At 31.7% G+C, this 18,075-nt stretch overlaps 1 protein-coding gene across 1 annotated transcript in view; it reads left to right on the forward strand.

The window, feature by feature from the left end:
- The first annotated feature begins 12,586 nt into the window (after positions 1 to 12,586).
- Positions 12,587 to 18,075, forward strand: part of LOC143059429 (uncharacterized) — a 32,152-nt gene continuing 26,663 nt past the window's right edge. The window contains exons 1-2 of the mRNA XM_076232921.1: positions 12,587 to 12,714; positions 16,601 to 16,720. Coding sequence (XP_076089036.1) covers positions 12,613 to 12,714; positions 16,601 to 16,720 — 222 coding nt within the window. The 5' untranslated portion in view covers positions 12,587 to 12,612. The remainder of the gene's footprint in view (positions 12,715 to 16,600; positions 16,721 to 18,075) is intronic.

Raw genomic sequence — 18,075 nt, forward strand, 5'->3', positions numbered from 1 at the left:
CTGATCTGCAGTTACAATGGATATTTCTCCGGGATTACCCACATTTTTCGCCTTATCCATCGAATACCTGATCATTGCAACTAAATGTGCATGTTTTCAAACAGTGGCATCATAGAAGTTACACTCACTTGAACAGCTCTTGAAGAGCAACAATTTTTAGAGTAATAAGATGAACTATCATTAATACCAGTGTGCCCTGATAGTGCATGCAAATCGCTCTTTATGTCTATAAATAGTTTGTGCATGCGCAAAACTGTTAAACTCATGTGTATCATAACCTTGAAAAATGTTATCAAACCAATGCATTATATCATTAAAAATCCAAAACACTTTTATATATTGTAAAAGAGGGACAAAAGATACCAAAGGGACAGTCAAACTCATAAATCTAAAACAAACAGACAACGCCATGGCTAAAAATGAAAAAGACAAACAGAAAAACAATAGTACACATGACACAACATAGAAAACTAAAGAATAAACAACACGAACCCCACCAAAAACTAGGGGTGATCTCAGGTGCCCCGGAAGGGTAAGCAGATCCTGCTCCACATGTGGCACCCGTCGTGTTGCTTATGTGATTACAAATCCGATAAATAGTCTAGTTCGGTAGGTCACATTCATGAAAGGGAGGGGGGTTGTAGTTACGACGTAAGGAACATATCCGATATCATTTGTGAAACGGTTATTCCATAACGGTCAACCAACTCGTGATGGCGTCCGTAAGTAAATTATAGTTCAAATGTTATTGAATGCATTTTGTTAAATTTTCGCGCATGCGCAAATCCTGGATATGTCAAATATTCATTTCTGCAAAAACATCACATGCCGTCAAACCTGATAATTGTTTATTAGTAAAAGAAGGTAAAAAATGATTTTTTTTAATGGCCAGCAGTTTTTTCTTGAACAGTATATAATAATGATGCTTTGTTCTAATTGTCATGCTTGTATCATCATTTGCACAATTCCCTCGATTTTGATAGCTAAATAAATATCTTTCACTATATTGCAGAAACAGGTATTGTTAGGTTTGAATGAGGTAAAATTGTCATTATTTTGTCCATTCATATTAAAAAAAAAAAAATGCGTAAAAATACTTTGGTTTCGTAAACAAATCTTCTTTTCTCTATGGAATTACCTTTTTTTCATTTTGGTACCTTTTAAGGATACTGTTGCCACTTTTAACGTTTATCAATTTCGTATTGTTTCAGCATTTTAATAATGATACTAAAACACATGTAATTATGCACATTTATAATTTATTAAATATTTGAAAGAAACCAACAGAAGTCAATTTAGGAATACGGTATACCAGATATAAGATAACCCAAATTCGTTGAAATCCCTCGTAATATTTCCAATATTCTCCAAATGGCAACTGGGCTACCAGACGCAAACTGTGATAAATTTAGCCAAATGACAACACACTCCGTTTGTAAGTATCGCCAAACAAAATTTATCAATCCATGACAAAAAATTTCAACACTCAAAACAAATTCTGAAATACATAGGTTTTCAACTCAACCATATCAATTCAACGTAGTATATCAACTTTATTTACAACAGGTCAACGTAGTACATGTATATCAATCATACTAAACAACAGTTCAACGTAGTATAACAACCATACTATACAACAGTTCAACGTAGTATATTAACCATACTATACAACAATTCAACGTAGTATATCAACCATACTTTACAACAGTTCAACGTAGTATATCAACCATACTATACAACAGTTCAACGTAGTATATTAACCATACTATACAACAATTCAACGTAGTATATCAACCATACTTTACAACAGTTCAACGTAGTATATCAACCATACTATACAACAGTTCAACGTTGTATATCAACCATACTATACAACAGTTCAATATAATATATCAACTTTACTATACAACAGTTTAAACAGAGAATATCAACTATACTTTACAACAGTACAACTATAAGCAACGTGTATAACACAGCGTTTATTCACTTGACTGTGCATTTACAACTTGGAACAAACTTGTTATTCAACAGCACTGTTCAACTTAATGCATGTTTATAAAAACTGAATAAATTTTGAACTAAATTACAAAGATAAACCAATAAACCAAATGTCATAATTGAATGGATCTCCCTTTTTGATCAGTTTATTAAATATTTATAGTAACAAAAGGCTGATGGTACAGGGTCAATATAAACATATCGCCTATGTTCAACATTTGATGTAGTGGCAAGTTCACTCACACGTAAAAATGCAGCAAATGCGAAGTTAAATGCTGTTTGAAGCTTTATAATTTTTGTATTTCAAATTGCAACAATAGCCATATTATCACAATGAAATTCATTTTAATGTATACAAAGATGGCCAAAGCATTAGGTATTATTTTCAAATAAGTGATGTCAATTAATAAAACTTTGTCCCAATTATATATTATATGACAGTTCTTGTCCATTCGTTTTTGATGCGTTTTGTTAATTGATTTTGCCATGTGATTATGGACTTTCCGAATTGATTTTCCTCTAAGTTCAGTATTTTTGTGATTTTACTTTTTATATAGCTATTGTAAAAATGCCCATGACCCAAAATTAAATAAACTGCACAACCCAATGAAAAATCACCCACACTGTTAGCCTATAAATGTTAATCAGCATTAGAAAAGAGTTCATTTACATTAATTGAAGATGTTCATCGAGCCTAAATATTAAGCTTGTCTGGATGTATTTCTGAAATATGTTAAATTATCTTTTGTAAAAACTTCCTTTTGGGTTTTGTCTATTAGCAGAGTTGTTTAGCAAAGGTGCAATGTCATTCCTATTATCTGTACCTATATGGAACATTATCAAATTCATTGTCCATAAATCGACGACAACTTAAAGCAGAATGATCAAATCCACATTTGAGACATGCATGTCTGTATTGGCAATTGCGTTTATTGCAAAAACCTTTAAAATTAAAATCGTAGCATTTATTACTAACATCAGCTTGTTGTTGTTTTTGAGTATTGGCAGTTAAAATACGTAACCACAAAAAACATCTATTGATGACCATTTCCTTGTATGATCCCTTGATACCCTTAAACGGAATTGTTGGTCATAAGAATACCATTTTTCAAAAGAATGATCAGTTGCTGCACCCCTTATTATGGACATATACGAGAAAAGTTCACTTGCCTTTCCAGAATACCTTTCGATAAGGACCTGGTCATAGGCAATAAATGAATCAGTCCAATCTTCAACAGAACTAACAGTATGTTTATTTTTTAAAAACTTTGTTTTAAATAACTAGCATACCCTCATTAATGCCAATTGTGTTTTCATTATTTGTTTGGCTGTTGAAATTTTCACGATGCATAAGAGACAAATTAATGTATTCAAAATTCCAAATTTTATCCTTAAGTTTTTGGCTTATAAATATGTCAACTTCAGTAAAGCTAGGTAACATTAGAGGTTCATCATAAACTTCTATAACCTCACCTAAGGCAGCTAATTGCGGCTCATTCACTCGAATGTCTACAGGGTGCATGGCAACTAATTCGGGTTCATCAACCCGCAGTCTTCTTTCTATATATGCTTTTTGCTCTACATCGACTGGCGGACGCCTTCCCACATTTCTGACAACTGGTTGTGGCTGTTGTACTTCCCTAGGAGCCCTCCTAACCCGTAGCTGCGGACATCTAACCTGGTCCTTTCGGCGACGTCTACCTCTACCTATTGGCATTGTTATATCTATTATAATCATAAAGACATATTAGATACATACATCAAGTCTTAAAAGTCCAGTTTATATTTAAAATATATAAATTTGACTTAAGATAAATTAATCAACTCCAAATAAGTTGAAATACAAATATGTGTTCACTGCGTAGCCTTAACTAAACTTTTGATACATCTTAATGCATCCATACAAATGAAGTTGATTATAAAACGTAACTAAAAACAGCTACAATGTGTGTTTTTTAACAAAATAAACATCGTTTTGAAAACGTTTTAATAGCTTCCATTACCACGCTTAACTTAATTAAACTATGTATCCGCAAAATTAAACATACATGCTATTCAAGTGAGCGAAACATTGAATAATTAATCGAGCTATTTGCAAGAAATAACTTTCAAATAAAATCAAATAATTTCTTTTACAAATTACAGAAATAAAATAATCCGTAAAATACAATTGCAGTAACTATATCTAACTATCAATAAAGCATATGTACTTATCTTATGTCCGAATCTACCTGTCTTTTTTGTGTTCCTTCCGAGTTCAAATCACGAAATGAACAAATCACGAAAAGCATGCAATTTTATACCAATTAAAAGGGGAAAACCGCTTATGAAAAATGTAATTTAACAAAAGACGCTTAAGTCCATCAAAATTAAAGAAAAGTTAACTCTAGTTTAGCAGACGATACTCTCAATTTATTAAATTGATTTAATGCTTATTGATTAATCTTTACAAGGATATGGTCGATGTGTTATTCAAAGAAATTTCCAATACCTGTTTAAATGTCTTTGTAAATTTTATCTATAGTTATGGAATTCAAACATTAGAAGTATCTATTTTATTTCAATATTGCTAGTATAATTATTCTTCTTTGGTTATATGATCGATAAACAGTTAAAGAGACCATTAACAGTGGTAAAGGAAAACCTGTTTAAGATAGTAACTTTTGATTTATCAAAAAAGACGTGTATTATTCGCAAGCAAATTCCAGATTTTGATGAATTATGAGGAATCATAAATCTATCTTTGATATATCTATTGAAGGTAATTGGAAATATTCATAACTTTCTGGCTACTTGTCTTATCCAAGATTTGTGTTGAACAATGCATAGACATTGAACTACTAACAATTTGATAAACAGTGAGTATCATTTTTTCAATATATATATATTTTTTTTGAATATCTATATGATAAAAAATGCAACATATATCTGATACATCATTATTTCTCTTTGAAATACAGATTTACAAAAACTTCTTTGATTGACACAACAGTGGGTATACGTCAGTTGAATTACATAGATACCTCAACAGTCACATTAATACCAGAAGTACAGTCCCCGGAATTTGTACAGTCACAGATAGGGAAATATTCGAGGGTTTATATATTTTTTGACCGCTGGCTCCCTCTACCCGGCTACTCCCTCACATTTGAAATGTAATATTATTCACAACAAAATGAAAATAACTCAAGAGGCATCGCCTTTATTTGTTCTCCTATTCGCAAAGTAACAACGAAACCCTAACGTCCAATGAAGCTCTCACCATACTGCATTTTTGTTATGCTTTTAGAAAGCAGCTGCAGGGTAATAAGGGCACGTCGGAATATATTTTTGCATAGACAATTGATTAAAGTCCCAAGAAACCTCAAATTAAAAGAAATAATGCATATGCTTTTTTATAACTCAATGGATAGTTTTCATTATAAATCTTTTTTAAAATTCTTTAATTTGTTCATATTAAGAAAAAGTTTACTTTATTTTTTTTTGCTTCCTTCCAGGAAGCATTTCCCGACATATTTTCCATATGCAAAGTGACCTTAGTGTCATACATCTCGTAAAAGTCCAGTGATCGCAATACGCATGGATGTCCTTAAGATAAACTATTATCTGATTGTACATGTTAAACACGTGCTCAATATCCATGCTTTTTGGTAAATTGTTGACAAACATATTTGAATCAGGTGACAATCTTTAACTTCGGCTTCAAAACACGAACTTTAATTACCTGCCATATTTTCACAACAACACTGACCGATGAAAAAAAAAATGACAATTACACGAAATTTAAGCGAAAAAATGATAAAATCGTGCACAGAAGACTAAGTTTATGATGTTTGAATGCATTGGTTCAAGAATTGGAATAACATTTGTTTTCACCGGTCACTCGTTTAATTATGACTTTAAATATAACTTTTTTTTTAATAAAAAAGTAGCAAAATTAATTGTAATTTTAGTAAAAATTACCGTTTTAATGTGATCGATATGCAACTAGCCGTTCAATAGGCGTATGTCGTTCTTGAACTTGATTTGCAAAAGACATTGTTATTGTCTATCATTTTTCAGATTTGTAACGTTTATATTGGGCTATTGTGCAATTCACCGCCACAATTAACAGACTTATATCACCGTCTAATTAACCTATTTTATTTCAACCATTGTAACTAAAAACAATACAATAACATGTCACATATTGATTAATATTTTGATATTCACTATTGTTTTTTGTATATGCAGCCATATGTACAAATTCGTTCTAGAAATAACCCAAAAATTTCATTTTAATTTTAAAACTGATTGATAACAAATTTAAGAACATGAAGATCATTCTTCAAGAACCATTACTTTAGTTTCCGAAATTATATAGAATACCTTGTGGACAATTTTGATATTAATAACGTTTTTCCGCCATCTTGAAAATGGCAGCCATATTGGATTTTTTCTGAGTTGGTCCATAGCAGAAATCAAAGGGTATAAAACCAAGAACTACTGTGCAAAGTTTCATGAATTCCTCATCAAATGAGCAATTCTGCTCTATATCTGCACCAATCGGCCGGACAAAAATAATGTTTTAAAGAGTTATTTTTAATTAGTACCTACAAGAAAAATTATTTCAAAGCAAGTTAAAAAATCCTTTACGTATGCAAAATCAAATTAGGTTGTTCAATGTTTGTGTTGTAATAGACAAAGCCACACTCATATATAAACACAAATATGAAATGTAAAAACTTGATGGAAAACATTTTATTAGCGGTTAAAAATTGTCATGATTAAAAAGGCCAAATTTAGTGAAATTTGCGAAATATTAAGAAACAATATAAACACGCAATGGATAAACATGTTGCATTGAGAATGTCTAACAAATACCTGCACTTAATAAAAATAAGAATACCACAGGCCTTGGGTAATACGTCAATATTTGTGTAATATAGATCTCTGACAGGGTATATACTCTAACTCGACAATGTTATAATATATACCTTGTATTAGTCCTGAATACAATATATTTTACTGGGCATCAAAGGAATATTTATAATGGCATATCATAATGATAAGATTACGAATGATAAATATATCGTTGAATAAACACATAACTTTTACATGCAGTTTGCGTAGGAAACATTACATCAGAGTTAATTTTTTTACCGTGTTTCTAACTGATATTTTTAAACGAACGATTATTCCTAGCGCAATTGATCAATATAATTATTGGCAATGTTCTGGTTACTACGTGTTACGGATCTGATTATAAAACATGGTTGTTAAGAAAACATAAACAAAGTATAGGTATTACATATCAATGGCAAGTAATTCAATCACTGATTTTAAACCAAGATAAATCTTTAAAACTGAAAAAAAAACAGATCATGAAATTCCATTTAATCTTTATATTGATTGTTTCCCCAAGTTAGTCTTTATTTGTGAGATATTGACTAAATTATACGGATGGCTTTAATGGTGTGTGTTAAAATTTGCGTCAAAACAAGGTTAAAACAAGAATTTTCCTGCAATCAAAGGTTTAACTGATTTAACAAGAAGTGAATATTCCTATTACATCGGAACATTCAATGATTTGAATAATGGTCAGCTATATATCTCGAAATCGAAAAAGGAAGAGTAAATATCGAATCAGAATATCAACTGTCTACATGGACATACAAAAAAAACTCCAAAAAAACTACTCGATATTGCTTTATATACGTGTTTCCCTCGAAACAAAAATGAGTTGGCGACTTGAACCTATATTCCAACTTTTCACATTTTGTTTAATTTGCTATCATGATTCGTTTTCACAAAAGAAAATAGAACTAAGACTGATCGTAAGTCATGAACAATTCAGTATACCTACGATCATACTAAATCCTACAACCATATCATCTGCTCTATTGATTGATGTTTACATATGGCAAGAAATACGTTACTTGCATGTTCTCACTAAAGCGACTTCATTAACATATCTGTGTTCGAGACAACAAAGCTGATACATAAAAAAACAAGAAAGAACTACGAAAATCGCCACTCCATGAGCTTGATTGTCACTATTGCGAGAGGAAAGCCTGATTACTAAATGTACTTGTATTTAACAATATGATAATGCTTACGTGTAATAACAGGGGGAATATTCGGCGGCCGAAAAATAAGGTAATCCTGCCATAATCTGTATGTGCCTATCTCAGATCATCAGCGTGTAGTTCAGTAGGAATTGTTTGTTGATGCGTATTATATTTGTATGTCGTTCATTATTTAGAATTTTCAACTAATCATTGAAATGACACAAAAACTAACAACTATATGTCACCATAAGGTCTTCAACAATGAACAGTCTATAACGGTTAGTCAGCTATAAAAGGTTTGAAGTGACAAATGTTAAAAGACCTGATTATTGTTAAAATACAGAACTAAAACATTGCACAGCATAAATGATGACCAATAAACAACGAGCTCCTGATTTGAATAAGATGCATACAGAATATGGCTGAGGTGTTGACATCGACTCGTGTAATTCTCCAAATGATTCGTTTGTTTAATAGTGCGGTGACTGAAGGCAGATTTTTTAAAATTTAATCTCCCCACCGAACACACACCTATATAATATATCATTGGAAAGAGGAAATCGTGTTCTATAATAATATGCCTGTCGTCAGGACTTGATATGGTCACATTTTTTTTAATTGAGGTCAAAGGTCATGTAAAAATCTGTGAAAATTAGGGAAGGTTTCAATTTTGACATTTTTTACTAGTTCTAAACTCTACCTTAATACAGATGATACTGTTTTGGCTTTAGTAATGTTTGTTATTCTACATAAACCTTAATCATTTAGGCTTTTTTTGTCAAAAAAATTCCTAAAACAACGTTTTGTAACCAAAACTTCAAAAATCAAGTTTTCAACCTATAAAATGTTTAGAGCACCTTAACCTTATGAAAAATTTCAATTTCAGGTAAAAATCAAGTGTCATAAAGGACAATACTTTAAAATTATTTTTTAAACTATCATATTGAGTGAGGTATCAAACCAAAGCGACAGAACACTACAGTCACATATGAGTTCAAATTGTTGCTTTTGTTTTTTTCTTCACAATTATTACTGCTTCCATAGTATTATCTGTTGTTGTGTATTGTACTCTGGTTAATATCTATCACATTATAGGTTTTGTACCTATATTCCCCCTTTTTTCCTTGCAACGTACCACAAACTTCAAAAGTGTTCCATATAAAAAAAGAAGATGTGATATGAATGCAAATGAGGCAACTCTCCATTTGAGACCAAATGTGACATAAATTAATAATTATAGGTCCCGTATGGGCTTCAACAATGAGTAAAATTCATACTGCATAGTCTTCAATTCCCGAAAGGAATAATGTAAAACAAACGAAAAATCTAACGGCCTGATTAATGTACAAAATAAATAAGAAAGAAACAAATATAGTATATAGAAACAAACGACAGACACTGCATTATCGTTTCGTGAATTGAAACAGACATATACAGAATGTGGCGGGGTTTAACTTTTTTAAGGGCGCGCCAACACTCCCCTTACCTGGGGACTGAGACTGTGTGTACTAGTGCAACAAGCTTTATACCAAACCAACTGTTATCTCCATCATCTTCATTTTCATCAACCGTCACAGGACATCTTTAAATATTTCGACACATTTCACTCATGGCCACAGGTCTGCACATGAAAGTTTCTTCTCAAAGCAAACACGTTATTTTGAATTTTTCTTTACAAGTACAGACAAGGTATTGTAGGAAGTCCGAAGACATTTGCTCCTAAAAAAATACCAGCTTCAAACCATCCCTATCAATTCATCCAATATTTAACAAAGATCTAAAAGGTGGTTTAGGAAGGTGTGATGAAATCCATATGCTTGTATGCAAAAATGCTGGGGAAACATTATACGAGACGTACACACTATCTTGACATAAATTCGCTCAATTTCATGGTTCGCAACACATTAGATAGCGTCGCACTTTACTTTAAGAAGCATAAAATCCATTGGCATTCAATATTTCAACAAGGTGTTTTGAACCAAACTCATGGTACATTTGTAAAGCCAATCCTGAATGAAGAGGAGTAAAAATAAATTGACCACACTAACGATTGACTCAACAATTGCTTAGCATTTACGCAATTTCGCTGGTGCCATTTCCTGAGAATAGTCTTGGCAGTATGCAGTTTCATCGAGTTATATATAAGTTATATATCGAGTTTTCAATTGACTAGCAGCTGATATGGCATCTCAAATAGTTATTTTGCTACTAAATGTTATTTTATATTTGACTCGAACTTGTTGAAGTTGTTTGACAACTGAATTGCTATAGAAATCAATGAGTTTAGACTGCATTTTACAAGTGGAATATTTCAAATTTCAGTCGATTTTTTTTTAGCATATTAAGCACTGAATATTATTTAACGACTTTTGTCTTTTCTTTGGACTTAATGAAGCAAGTTGCAACGGACTTGACATATCACGGAATATTTACTGACACTATCCGTAAATTATTTTGATTTTACAAAAAGACTTTTCTGACAAAGTATATTTGATGTTTTATAACAAAAAAAACATAGAATATAAATATATACAAACAATATCAGTGCACTTTAATTGGAAATATGTGCATATATAATAGCGAAAAAGGTAGTAATTTCATATATCAGTTGAGAGCAAATTATTGACTAATACACAAAATGTGACGGAAGGCAAGTGATTAAGTTCCGTGTTTAAATTGAAGTTTTTTACTTCATTCTTTTTCCATTGAATTCTTAGGTTTTTTTTCATATTTTGGTTCCGAAATTTTTTTAACTTATTAGTTTAATGAAAAACTATATGATTGAAATATTATGGGATAACTTGTATTACTACTATGAGGAAGAAACTAAAGTTTGCGTCTGAAGTTGCAATTAAAATTACCTCAATTTTAAACAGTCCAAACTTCGCAAATTTTATAGGTTAGAAGAAAATGAAATACTGAATAGAATATTTTGATATATAAATGTAGATTCAGGAAAAACTATTTCAATTAAATGTAAGCAAACATACTCAATTTTTTTCATTTTGAAAAAGGGGGGATGAATGTCTCCAATATACTACTAGTCATTAAAACAACTTTTTGAAAAATGTGACCGTACGAAATTCTGAGGACAGGGCAAAAACTAAAGAAGACATATTTATCTTTAAGTTAAGACCATTTTTAGCCGTGTGTTATTTTGGGAGAGTAAACTCGCGATCTAGACGACTTTTTACACTTCTGTCACTGCACTATAAATACTTGGCATTTAAGTATTTATCTTTATACGTTTGTGATAAAGATAGACCAACAAGAGCTTTTTAGACGTAAAAATTCATAAAACCCAATGTTTTCATTTTTTATGTGAAAAGGACAATAACAAAAATTATACAACAATACAAATAAATTACTTTGCTTGCAGCAAGTGGCGACTTGCAGTGCCAGTCAAGATCCGGTCTATTCTGTATTTTCTAAACGATAGCAATATTTTTTTTTTATATCTAAATGAAGTACACTTAAGAATTTAATGCTTCTTTTTGTAACTTCATTGGGGTGTATAAGTGTTGACCGAATTTCATTTTATATGAAGGGCGGAATAACGCGAGATTGCAGTAAGCCAATCAGAGTATCGTATTATAAGGACACATACATCTCATGTAAAGTTTATGCACTCATATTTATTTAGAATGTATGTATAAAAATGAAGACGTTGCATAATTGCCTATGAAATACTGTACATGTCTCTCTTCACAAGATCCTGTTTGAAAATAAGCTAGTAATTATAATTGTCATCGCAAAATTGACGCCAAATATGCAACGTGCAACAAAGCGTCACATGTGTACATATTAATTGCAAAGAACTCATCCAGTAATATGTTTAAAACGAACTGTAAACATTGTCTAACGTTAAGTTAATGTAATGCAACTGCTATCAAATGTCTAAACAAACATTCATGTGTTGGAAGTCTGCAGTCCGAAGTGTCAGTGTTCATATTGGACAAAAATTACAATGTATAGTGGTCTTGCATATAAAAATGATTGAGTCGTGCCTAATATACATTTTAACCATTTCATAAATAATTTAACGATAGTTCTAGAATATCGGTCGGTTAAGGCTAAGAGTACTAATTAAGCCTTTCTACTTCTATATGGCACCTCTAAGATATATCAATATAATTAGTAGATCATAATAATAAATCGTGATCAATATATATTTCAATAAGAACAGTAATTTATTTATTTCATTAAGAGACAAGAAGTTTAAAATCATCGTTCAATGTCAACAGTGAAAAGTAAATTAAGGTAGCCAAGTAAGATCCCATTTACTGACTTCAAAAAGCAAAAAAACAACAACATTTAAATCCAAAAGTAAAAGGTAATGTTTTAAACGCCATAACACGATTACCTTTGGCTATCTGCATACAGGTACTGTATGCATGAACACAAAGAGTTGTGTCATGATTGCAAATGAGACAACTAAATAACCACCGAAGTATTACCCTTGTTATTTTAATGTTTTTTTTAAAGTACTATATAAATATAATATATGTAGTGTTTGTAATTTGGTATTTTCAGAATAGATATACATTGCAGATATAATTTAAATATGGAGACAAATGGAACACTAATTTGTGATCCTCTACAAGATGATCCTTCTACTATATCAAATGAAGTTAAACGCCGAAATACGATTAACAGAAATTTAGAGGTATTTTGTCTTTATTTTTGCATGATTTGTTATCGCAAGATTAACGCTAAATTTGCAACGACCTACACAGCGTTACATGTGTACCTATCAATTGCCTGAGACTCATCAAGTGTTTCACGAACACGAACTTCGGAAAAGAAATGTCTGACGATAAGTTTGCGTAACATCCATAGGAAAATCATAATCATTCGAACATGTTGTATGTTTTTTTGTTTGTTTTCCATGTATTTTCAAAGTATATAGAGACAATGTAAATTCACGTTTTGCACAACAAACAAATAACTATCTTTCTAACAGTCTCAGAGTCTATTACCGCCTTTCGAATAAATAAATAAAAAAGATGTTTAACAAGTTCACATATCTTTAAAATGAAAGAAGTATAGTATCATTTTAAATCTAAGATTTCAACTCTGATAAAAACAGTATAGTGTTGTAAAAGCAAAATTGTCCTTACTGAAATAAATAATAACTCAGTACAAGAGGGACGAAAGATACTAGAGGGAGAGTCGCAATCATAGATTGAAAATAAATCCATGACCAAAAATAAAAAAAAGACAAAAAGACACTAAATACAAAAAAGTCACAACAAAGGAAACTATTGACTTAGCAACGTGAACCCCACCAAAAACTTGGGGTGATCTCAGGTATTAAGAATGGTACGCATATCCTGATCCACTTGTGGCACCCTTCGTGTTGCTTATGTTATTACAAATCCGGTAAATAGTCTAACTCGGTAGGTCACATTCGTGAAAGGGAAAGTGTATTGCACTTACGAGATAAGGAATATATATATCCGATATCATCTGTGATGGCGCCCGTTAAACTAACGAAGGGATGATTTAAACTTTGAAACTTTGGTTTAAGGGCTTCCTGGTGAGTAGCAATCATCTATCAAAGAAATCATGATAGGCAATACATTCCCGGGTATTTCGTAATGATTGGGAGATAAGTACTCCTTATGTAAGAGCTGCTGTAATTTTGCTTCATAGAAATGAAAAGATCACAACTGGGAAGCTGAAATCATCTCTTTTGTCGTAAAGATTTGTTATCAACCAACCCTCATTGTCAATTTCTATATGTAAGTCAAGATATGAGGCAGACGTATCGGGCCTTTTATAGCTGACTATGCGGTATTGGCTTTGCTCATTGTTGAAGGCCGTACGGTGACCTATAGTTGTTAATGTCTGTGTCTTTTGTGGATATTGGTCTCATTAGCAATCATACCACATCTTCTTTTTTATATTAGCTGTGTCTGTAGTATTATTTATCTGTAGTTCGATGAGATAAATTCGATCACAAGTCATCAATTTCTTTAGTGTAAGAACATCATCTATATAGCGAAACACAAAGTTAAAGGGAATTTCTTACTTCTTATCTTTCTTTCTAAGTTGTTCCTGTATGAAGTCAACTTCATAATCACAAAGAAACATTGTTATTTTTTAGTACATTTTTTTTATTACATTTTTTTCGGATATTTGACTGCCGTTCCCCCTTTTCGTACAAAATAACTCACACAACCGAGGCACATAAAACAAACGACATATGGAAATCGGTTTGCAAATAGACCTATATTTTTCCAAAGTAGTCACGTGGTTTTACCTAATCTTCAAATAAACAAGTTGTCGACTTGATCAATTAACAAGTTGATTTCATCATGTCAACTTCTTCTAACTAAGTTATTATATTTATATTAACTAGTCGACATTGTAATGCAATTATTTCCTAATCATTCCGACAAGTTGACGCTACATGTTGATTAAATTCCAACTTATAACACACAACAAAACTAATGATTCCGACTTATCAGCAACAAAATAACTTAACAAGGGGTGCACCATATGCACTTCCATATAATAATGTCGTTTCAGAGAATTGTTTGTTAAAATCAGACTGAATTTTTACAAAGTAGGATGTATCCCTCTCCCAGACAAGATAATTGAATCTACGTTCGCTACTCTTATTGAAACAATGTAATACCAAATCTTTTTGAAATTGCAAAGGAACACAGAACAGACCTATGATTATCGAGGATTTCCTCTTTGGTAAATGTCGTGAGGGTATATAATAAGTTACCAAGCGAATTGTCAATACCTAATTCATTTATCAAGTAGTTATTTAATAATATTTAAAAACAAACACTATATTGTTTTGGGCTTTATTTGCGGGGAAAACAACATATTTGACATGGAGGTAGGACAAGTGTCTTGCAACATTTGGGTCTTAAATAATTGATGTAATGTGGGTATTGATAAACCCATTAAGGTTCTTAATTCGGATTTGTATTAACGACCTTACAGCCTTCACCCATTTCGAAAGAGTAAACGTATCTACGTCTTTGTTCTCGCGTTTAGCCCTACGACTGGCATACTCCTCGACTGAATCTATCAGTATATTGAAGTTGTATTTCCAATTGTTGGAGTTAAGCTCAAGATATTTCGAACCTCTGGAGAAAAGCAGGGCAGTGTTTTTGACAAGCAGGGACCTGATTTAAAAGTACAAAATTCATAACTCGATCAATGATATTGGTTAGCGTAATGATGCATATGAAGAAGACACATGCATCTATAAGTGCATTAAAGCATTGCCAAAAGGGTAACTGCAAATTGAAAATCATTGCATGTATATGTATTAATATTACTATTTGTGCTTTTTGAAGAAGAGACAAAAACTACTAATTATTCCAAATTAGGTAAAACTTGAATCCATAGTTCTTATTGGTACGATCCTCATTCAGATTATTCGTTTTTGTTTCTGTAAAAAAAATTGTCACCAGAAAGGGTACTTAACTTGAAAGAGAGTGTCTATTTTAAAATTGCAATATAAGTTGATTAATCGAGTGATTGGTGTCAATACCACTTTCAACCTTTTGTTCTATTTTACGGTGATTCCTTTATGTTTATGAAGGAAGCCAGATTTCCGAATACATCATTGACCTTCCTAGGACAATTGACAACCCTAATCATTCTAGATTGAAATCGAACTTGTAACTTCATTGTCAATGTATTTTGATTTCTTAGAACACTCAAAAACGAAGTTCACATCAATATTGCAATATGATATTGGTATGATAAGTGTGCGTATTGAACAACAGTATCAGTTTATATGCGTTATATGATGCTAGAAGATATGATCATTTTTTAGTCGAGTGTCCTGTCAGATTACATCACAAGTTCAGTCAGATGTACTCCTAAAGAGAGAACAATTCACGAAAATTACCATGAAAGTGAAGAAGAAAGATCGAAGACACACGAATTAAGTTTTCTGAATAAATGTATTATGATATTTCTGTTTTGGGATTCATAAAAAACGGTAACGCATAGACAAATCTTTGATCGATGTCAACAACGTTAATATCAACAGGAGATTGATTCGTATGACTTAAAACTATACAGTGAAAAATATCTTTGTTAAGTATTTCATTACAATTACGTAGCTTTTTGTGCAATTTTGAGACATTACTTGACAAATGTCTATCATCAATGTCAAAAAGGCATCTAATTCGATTGATAGAAACATGCATTCATAAAATTAGTAACTTGCTACAAATTGCAATAGAACAGTAGCATAATAAACAAGCACATTGAAAAGTAAAATCACAAAAATACTGAACTTAGAGGAAAATTACTTCGGAAAGTCCATAATCACATGGCAAAATCAAATAGCAAAACACATAAAAAACGAATTGACAAGAACTGTCATATTTCTGACTTGGTACAGGCATTTTCAAATGTAGAAAATGGTGGATCAAACCTGGTTTTATAGCGTTAACCCTCTCACTTTGATGACAGTCTCATCAAATTCCGTTTTATTTACAATGATGCGCAAAAACAATCGTATCATTTCATTTTTTAAATATGCTTTACACGAATATTTTATTTTATTTCAGTCCAGTTCCCAGTCATATACAAACGAGGAAAGTAGTTCAGACGGAATGAATTTTAACCATAGAACTCTTAGCCAAAATTACCATGAACGGGAAATAGAACACATCTCGATGACACGAGAAGTATGTTTTCTAAATAAAGATATACTCATATTTCTATTAGATAACTTTATAAAACAGCAATACAGGTAAAACGATTGGTCAATTTCAACATCATTAAGATCTGTATGTGATTATTTCAAATTGTACAGAGGAAAACAACTCAAACAAAATGGTTTGAACCGAACATATTTTATTACAACTATTAAGTTTATCATGACATTGCGTTACTGTGCAATACACCTTATCGCTATTTGTCCGCCATTACGGGAAATCACACAGGTTCCCGTAAAATTTTGACGTCATAAAACAAAATATCTGACGCCACAATGGAAAAGTGATTGTTGTTTGCGTCAAAAGGTCAAGCGGCCGGGTCAGCCGGGATTAGCGATAAGGTGTATTGGCGAATACCCCCCATTTACTTATCCTAGATGTTATCTTTTTTGTAAGATAATTGACACATGTGCCACGTACTAATTGTAGTTTATTATACTCTTTATTGAAAAGAACAAACGAAGTAAATGAATGTAGTATTCGATGAAAGCAACAAAAATTTCATAAACCGTACACAATAGTTAAATGTCAATCAAAAAAGTAAATACTGTTATAAGAGCGATTAAAATACGTCACTTGATACCCTTCGAATAAAGAATTAATAAGGGAGATTTTACAAGTTCAAATATATTTGAAAGGAAAGAAATATGTTATCTTTTTTTAATCTAAAATTTAAACTGTGGCAGAAACAGTTTAGCGCTTTTTGAAGAATAGACAAAGAAGATTATTATTCCGAATTCAGAAACATTTAATCCAGAGTTCTTATTGATGCGGTCCTCATTCCGATTTTTTGCCCTTAATTTGATAAAAAAAAAGTCACCAGAAAAGGAGATTGATTTACGAAAAAACGACGAAAGATACCAGAGGGATAGTCAAACTGATAATTCGAAAAAAAATCTGACAGCGCCATGGCTAAAAATGAAAAAGACAAACAGACAAACAATAGTACACATGAAACAACATCTATAACTTAAGAATAAGCAACACGGATCCCACAAAAATCTAGAAGTGATACCAGGTGCTCCAGAAGAGTATGCAGATTCTGATCCACATGTGGCACCCGTCGTGTTGCTCATGAAAATGAGTACCTATCTCAATTTAAGAGGGCAATATTAGTTAACTAATCGAGTAATTTATGTCAATGCAACTTTTTACATTTTGTTCTATTTTGCGGTACATTTCTTTATTATGGTGGATGAAGGCAGATTTACTTGAGAAAAACGTCGACCTTTCTAGGAAAACTGACAATCCTAATCAGTTAAGATTGGAATCGAACTTGAAACTTTTTTTAGTCGACTGACTAGCGAAACAGTAATTCGACATTT

Source organism: Mytilus galloprovincialis, chromosome 14 (genome assembly GCF_965363235.1).
Source record: "Mytilus galloprovincialis chromosome 14, xbMytGall1.hap1.1, whole genome shotgun sequence".
In the NCBI taxonomy this organism is placed as follows: Eukaryota; Metazoa; Mollusca; class Bivalvia; order Mytilida; family Mytilidae; genus Mytilus; species Mytilus galloprovincialis.